The sequence below is a fragment of the Talpa europaea genome, assembly GCF_964194135.1.
Source record: "Talpa europaea genome assembly, chromosome: 1".
NCBI lineage: Eukaryota > Metazoa > Chordata > Mammalia > Eulipotyphla > Talpidae > Talpa > Talpa europaea.
Window position 1 is genome coordinate 3511731 of NC_140073.1, and position 6828 is coordinate 3518558.

Genomic DNA, 6828 nt, shown 5'->3' on the forward strand with positions numbered 1-6828 from the left:
CGACACTTTAATTTGCCAAGAGCATATCACAGTGACCCCAGCAGCCCTATGGCTAGCTGTTCCAGGACCGGCGCTCAGCTGGGGGGACAGTACCAGACCTGAGGCCTAGGCCACACTCAGAGGTGGGCAGGGGGCTGGGCTGCCTCCTTGCGCCCCTCACCAGCAATGGGCCGGCCTCGCTCCTCCCAGATGGTGAGGCCATCGCAGGAGCAGATCTGTTTGGGGTTCTGGAAAAGCCCAGAGGAGCGAGCGATGATGCCACAGGCCAATCTGTCGAAGAACACAGGGTTGAGACCAGGGACTCACCGGGCCCCTCCTGAGCTGTGCCTGTGCGCGCTGCTGGCAAAGCTCACTCCTCACCTCTCCCCAGAGTTGCCAGTGATCTTGGATAAGGGGTGGCTGCCCCGGCCCAGGTCATCTTCTCCCTCGTCGATCACCAGGCTTCGGCCAATCACATCCCACACCTTGGAGGGGAGACTGGGCCTCAGACAGAGGTTCAGGTGGGAGCCGTCCCCGCCCCCACACACACCAGCTTTCCCACCTTACCTTTAGCTGCTCATCCTCCATCCTGAAGGTGGCTCTGCCCGCAGCGTCAGCGCACACGTTCCCCAGGTCTCCACGGTGCTGCAATGAGATGGGGTTGGGGCAGCACAGGGGCGCAGCTGCCATCTCCTGCCTTCCCAGAGCCCAAGTCCCCTTCCCCACAGTACCGGTTTCCTCCTGGTAGCATGAAGGAGTGGCCCGATACCCTCCCTGGAATGAAACCCTGGGCAGAATGACAGGGCACCGGCAAGTCACGCCTACCGGGCCAGATGGCCCCTCCTTTGATGCCACTGCCAGGCCCGCATCCCAGCCTCAGAAGCCAGCCCAGCTTCAGCTTCTCTGCAAGCCCATTTCTCCAGCCTCCCGCTGACTGAGCCCCTGGCAGTCTGCAGTGCCACTGGGCTCACTCTGGCCAGGCTGGGCTTCCTGCCCATCGGAGCAGCCGGCATCACATCCCTAAGCCCGGCCTCCAGGAACAGAGGCGACACAGGGGCAAAGGACCTGCCCTGCCACCCAGAAGCTGGCTCTGCCCGCCCTGTCCCCTCAGGCAGAGATATCTTGATAGGTGCTGAGCACCTCCCATGCCACGTCTGCCAGAGCCAGGTCTGAGTGGGGGAATCAGCCTCGAGGGGCCCACAGCAGTGGGGAGTCAGACAGACCAGGGACCGCAAAGCAGCCTTCATAAGACAGGGAGTGTGTTTCCTGTGATGGGACTTGCTGGTGAGCCAGAGACGTGTCTGTGCAACCCAACTGCCCCCGACCAGGGCAGAAGCAGGCATCTGCCAGTGGAGGCTGGTGGCCTGGCTGCAGTGCGTGCCAGCGTGACGGGCTGATGGGCAGCCGCAGGAGCCACTTCTGCTTCATCTGGCTTCCCAGGGAGACAGCTGTGCTTACACCTGGCACGTGCTGTGACTCCTGCACGTCGGGCCTTCATGGCAGAAGGACTGGAAAGGGGAAGGCGACAGAGCCTTTGACCAGGCTGAGGAAGCTGCGGCCTGGCAGTGGGGCTCAGAGGTGTGGCCCAGCAGCAGGGCATTGGGGGGGGGGCAGCCTTCCCCGCCCCTCCCCTACACACCAGCAAGCAGACCTGGGCTGAGGGACCTTGACCATCACACCAAGAAGCTGCACAGAACCTGCACTGTGGGCACTGGAGAGCCAGGAGGGTACAGGCAGGGGCACGCCACGGTTACTCGTGCTTTGGAGCAATCCAAGTCAAATGTATGAAGAGGAAGGATGGGGAAGGAATGGAGGAGGGAGGGGCAGTTAGAGACCAGTGGGATATGCACAAGGGATACAAATTCCCACAATGAATTCACTCCCATGTGGAAAGACAAATGCTAAAATCCAAAGGGGACTCAGCTAGTGCTGGTGGCCTCAGGGATGCAGCTCTTGCTCGAGCCTTCCAGTGTCTATATCAAGGGCCTGGGGATGATACGGTAGCCAGCTCCAGCCCCGATTCCCTGCCCCAGAAGGCCCAGGCCAAGACTCCAGGTGGTCTTCTGCCCTCAGCTGCCATGGGCTCCTGGCTGGATCGCCTACAGCAGAGGAGCTCCCCCTGCTAAGCCTGCCATTCCCAGCCACCACCTACTTAACTCCTGTTGGAGAAGACAGCCTCTGGTATGCACCCCTCAACTCACACCCCGTGCTTTCTCCTCTCCCCAGTACCGGCTGCATGACTCCAGTCTCGAATCCCCTCTCCCGTGCTCCCTTATTTGCCCTGAAGGAAGCCCACTGCTGCGCCCTGCCCTGCCCCCAGGAGAGGCATGTGGGCAAGGGAAGTAGCTCTGGCCAACAGCCCGAGGACCCGAGCCTGCCAACGGCAACAGGGGTGCCAAGGCAGCCCCCCGTCATTGCCTCTGGACACAGCTGCAGCCCTGACCAACACCAAGATGGCCCTGTGAGAAACCTGAGCCAGAGGCCCAGCCAAGCTGCACCCAGAGACTCCCACCCCTCAGAAATGGGAGAAGGGCCTCCCTGGTGGCCTAGGAGCTATGTCTCAGCACTACCATCACTACAGCCCTCCTGCTGCGAAGCCACATGAGTTCGATCCCTGGCCAGGGAACTGACCCACATGGCACAGCAGACCTCTCCTGTCTCGCCCACTGCTCCCCTGAGCAGCGGATTTCAGAGGATCCATCTATTGCGCTCCCCACTCTGTCTCTGGTGAATCCTCTCACCTGCCTGCACCTCTGGCCTACACCCCAGTTCTTCTATATATTAAAAAAAAAAAAAGACTTACAATAAAGGAACACTTCTTTAAAAAATTTAAGAAAGAAACCTGGAGAAGACAAATGCTCCAACCCCCAATGTCTGGAGCAATGGGATGGGCAGCAACTGATACCTGATCCACCAGGCACAGCAAGGCACTGTAGGAGAGGCCCACAGAAATGCTTCTCCAGCGGGGATGGGGTGGGGGATACAACGTCTGCCATCAGAAACATGACAGCATTGCCCAAAGGCCAAGTGCTCAGCTACAGACTTTAAGAAATACACACCACGGTTTCATGTTTTGTGGCAGAAGGTTGAAGACTTTCCTCAAGACAGAAAATAAAAACCAAAGAAGCCTTTGAGTCATGGGGGGCCCCCAGTTCTCAGGACTAGGAGCCTGAGTGTCTATCCTGGTACTGAGTCTCCCAGTGCAGGGGGAACACCCCAGCCTGGAAGTAGGGGAGATGGTCCAGGTCTATGTGGACAGGGCCTCAGGGAACATCCAATCACCGAGAGAGAGGGTTACCCTCCACAAAGTTACACTGTGGAGTTCGCAAGCCTCTATCACCTCTAACATTTGCTAGTCCCCGTGGCAAAGAGATAGCAGGCCTCGGTCCCCAGACCTGGCAGGCAAGCCCCCGACCAGACTCGAGAAATCCCGTCAGACCTTCATGGAGATAACCGTACAGCTGTCATCCCCGATGGCACCTGGTTTTCCCTTCACTGTGCAATACCAAGTTTCTTGTCACAGATCAGTCTGCCTTAATTATTTGAAATGATGTCTTGATTTGCTTTCCCTCAGGATGGAAGGGGGCTGCCCGTGGCTTGGGCATGGCTGGATCCTGAGGTAGGGACCTGCCAATAAAGGGCTCTAGTTTCCCTACTTTGGAATACAGGAATAAAAATAACTAAAATTACCTAAGGGTAAAAAAAATGAATCCATTTAAATCAAAGCAGAACAAGCGGCATTCAGATAAGCCACAAATCAAGAAGGCCACGTGTGACTTGCTGGCTTCAGGAAACAATTCTTGGGGGAAAACCTAAGTTCCAGGACCAGGAGCTAGAGCATCAGGAAAGGTGTTTCTAGTTTAGGTAAAAGCACCACCTTCTCCAGACCATCAAAAAGGAACCACACTGTAAGGGGCCAGAACTGCCTGCCCCGCCTCTGACACCTGGGGTTCTTTCTCAGTCCCTGTCTGACACTTACCCGGTCAGAGTCCTGGGGGCCCCCATGAGAGGATCCATCAGGGTTAAAGTGGTCCCCACAGCTGAGAAGAAGAGAGAGCAGGTAAGCAGGCAAACATAAACTCTCAGGCCAGACGAGCCACTCTCTTAACTATATTTGCTTCATTCATTCACTCATTCACTCAACAAACAGGCACATCGTGGGCCAGCTTCCAGGGGGAGACATGGATGAGTAAACAACAAATTACATCACAACATGACACCCCCCCACCCTGCCATGAAACAGGGACCTGCCTTCCAGCTCAAGTTCCCACTCTTCCACCGACCTCCTTTGGGGGCCCTGACAAGTCATTTAACTTCTTTGAGCCTCAGTCTTCCCATTTGTAGACGGGGCCTATATGTATATGTCTCGTGGGATACTTGTGAGCATCCTCTGTGTGTGTGTGTGTGTGTGTGTGTGTGTTTGTAGAGGATATGCAAGTGGGAGGATGGGATGCCATGAGGTTACTGACAACTTACCTGTTGCAGTTCTTCGTGAGGTCCCCAAACTGATGGACATGGAGTCCGTGCAGCCCAGGCTCCAGGCCATCAATGGTCCCCTCGATGAGGCAACGCTCAGGGGTCAGCTGTAGGAAACGCACCACCCCCTGCACGGAGCCAGGTTCCCCTAGAATGGCCACTGCTGCCCCCAGATTCTCTGCAAGATATTAGACACACTCTCGGTCACCACCTCCCCCAGCTTCACCCCTTCGTCAGCTGGGGAAAGGCATAGAAAGTGCCCCCACATAATGGGCATGCTTCCCCAATGCCCAAGTCCAACCTACAATGCCCAAATCCTATGGTTAGATTTGTACAAGCCCCAGGCCAGATCCCTCCCAGAGAGGCCAAGGCTATAGTGGTAACTCACGCAGCAGGCTGCTGCCCATGCCCTTGAGAACCGCCTGGCGTCCTGTTCCTTCTAGAAGGCTCTGCACCTTCTGGCTGGGCAGGGTGGTCTGCACCAGGACCATCTGGTTTTCCAACTGCACCTCCACACTTTGGATACCTGGGAAGAGGGAGTCAGAGGACAGCAGAGGGCAGGCACCCTTGTGTTAGGAGTAGCAAGATACTCGGACTGCAACACCCCATCCCCATCTTCACCAACTCAGAAGTTATCTTCTTGCTGCTGAAGGCTTTTCACCTCTGTGAGTCTGTTTCTTTATATGTAAAGTGAGGATAATGCCACTTGGCTCCCATGATTGAGGTAAGTTTACCTTGTGCCAGGCATTATAAATAACTTCCAAAACATAACCTTTAAACATGTTTTTTATAAAAGCAGGCTACCAACAGCCACATTATTCACGATAGCCAAAAAGTGCAAACCCTTCCTCTCATAATTTCTAAAACTTAGTGAGCTGTCACTTTGTACCCAAAACATTTCTAAAGTGCTTTGCATGTGCTCTCTTGGCCACCACTGTTATGGTGCTCACTGAAATGCTGAAGAGACACGCACAAAAATTAATAGGTGTGAGACCTCAGGGCCACGAAGCAGTAAAGACGGGGTCTGGATCCAAACAGTCTGACTCTAAAGCACATGCCCCTCCCACTATGCACCCTGCTGCCCTGTCCAAGCCAAGGGCCACCACCATCTGTTTCCAACCCCTCTCACTGCATCTTCTCCTCCTGGAACTGCTCTTCCGTGAGCAGTGCTGGTTGTGCTCGCTTCTACCTGTGGGCAGGGCCTGGGCCTGAACCACTTGTGAACCCTTATCCCTCAAAGCCCCCCAGTGTCTGCCCACATCTGCTGAATGTCTGGATGAACACTGGGCAGAATCAGAGGCAGGCGGTCCCCCCCGTGTCCTGCTGGGGGCCTTTTCAGATCTCTCCGCTTGTGCCAGGTCACCTCGAGCCAGCTAACTGGCTTTTAAGAACCAAGAGGTGCTTAGGAGGGAACCTGGCGAGGACTGTTGTTGGCTTTGTCAAGATCATGCTGTTGCCCAAGCAAGAACTGCCAGTTTGCCAGGGAACGCCCTCTATAGGTGGGGCTCTCCTCAGCCCAGCTCCTCACTCTTTCCGCGTCAGAGCACAGGCATGAAGACAAGGCAGGTGTCACAGCCGGCTCTGGCAGGGCAAGCTTGAGACCTGTCCTCTAGACTCTGCCTATTCTCTGGGTCTTTGTGACTGAGAATATTCCTTGCTCTCTCTGAGGCTCAATTTCTGCATCTGTCAAATGGGATTAGGGCTGTTTTAAGAGATTTGCCCGCCCCACCCAGAGAATTAAAGTTTAACTCTTACCTGCCACCCCTTTCAGGGACTTGTGCACGGCGTCCACACAGTTCTGGCAGGTCATCTGCACCGCGAATTCCAGCTACAAGGGCGGCAGGGACCGGCGGGTGAGAGCCGGGGGCCCCTCTTGTGTCACCCCTTTTCAGCACTTCCCCTACGACTACCCCAAAGGCTTGGGGAAATGCCCCCACCTTTCCCCTCCTCAAGCGCCTTTTTCATTATCACCCATCATCATTCCAGGCCCAACAGCCCCCAACTTTAACGCCAAGGCGCTCCCCACTCCCGCGCGGGTTTCAAGGCGGGCCCCCCCCCGACTCCCGCCCCAGGGGCGCGCCCCTCCCCCCTTCCTCGAGTTAACGGTGACCCCGGGGGTCGAGGTTCTCTGCTCACGAGGCTCCCGCGTGAGGTCCCAACCCTCACCGAGCAGGCGGTCCCGCTGTCCCCCGAGCCCGACGCCATCCCGGACCCAGCGGCCCTCGGGGCAAGCGGAGCGGCCGGAGTCCCGCGGCGCTCAAACCCCAGCGGCGTCGCGGGAGGCGGAGCCACGGCAGCCGCCCTTTGCCCCGCCCCCTGGTGCGCGCGCACGCAAGGCCCGCCCCCTCTGCCGCCCGCGGCGCCGAAGGCACC

General features: G+C 56.9%; 1 protein-coding gene across 1 annotated transcript; it reads right to left on the reverse strand.

Moving 5' to 3' along the window:
• On the reverse strand, positions 1 to 6693 carry CCS (copper chaperone for superoxide dismutase). The gene is made up of 8 exons (XM_084253467.1): positions 6622 to 6693; positions 6211 to 6283; positions 4844 to 4981; positions 4456 to 4633; positions 3959 to 4019; positions 547 to 624; positions 361 to 464; positions 1 to 270 (listed from the first exon to the last, which is right to left on the reverse strand). The coding sequence occupies exons 1-8, from the start codon at positions 6658 to 6660 to the stop codon at positions 117 to 119; spliced, it is 825 nt and encodes a 274-aa protein (XP_084109593.1). The 5' UTR covers positions 6661 to 6693; the 3' UTR covers positions 1 to 116.
• Between the last annotated feature and the right edge of the window lie 135 nt (positions 6694 to 6828).

What these genes read in the sequence shown, in the direction of transcription:
- CCS (XM_084253467.1), bottom strand. Translation starts at nt 6,660, where the DNA reads ATGGCGTCGGGCTCGGGGGACAGCGGGACCGCCTGCTCG. An exon ending in GTCCCTGAAAGGGGTGGCAG is followed by an intron (nt 4,982 to 6,210) that starts GTAAGAGTTAAA and finishes CCCTCTTCCCAG; the next exon opens with GTATCCAAAGTGTGGAGGTG. An exon ending in ACTGGCAACTCTGGGGAGAG is followed by an intron (nt 271 to 360) that starts GTGAGGAGTGAG and finishes GTTCTTCGACAG; the next exon opens with ATTGGCCTGTGGCATCATCG.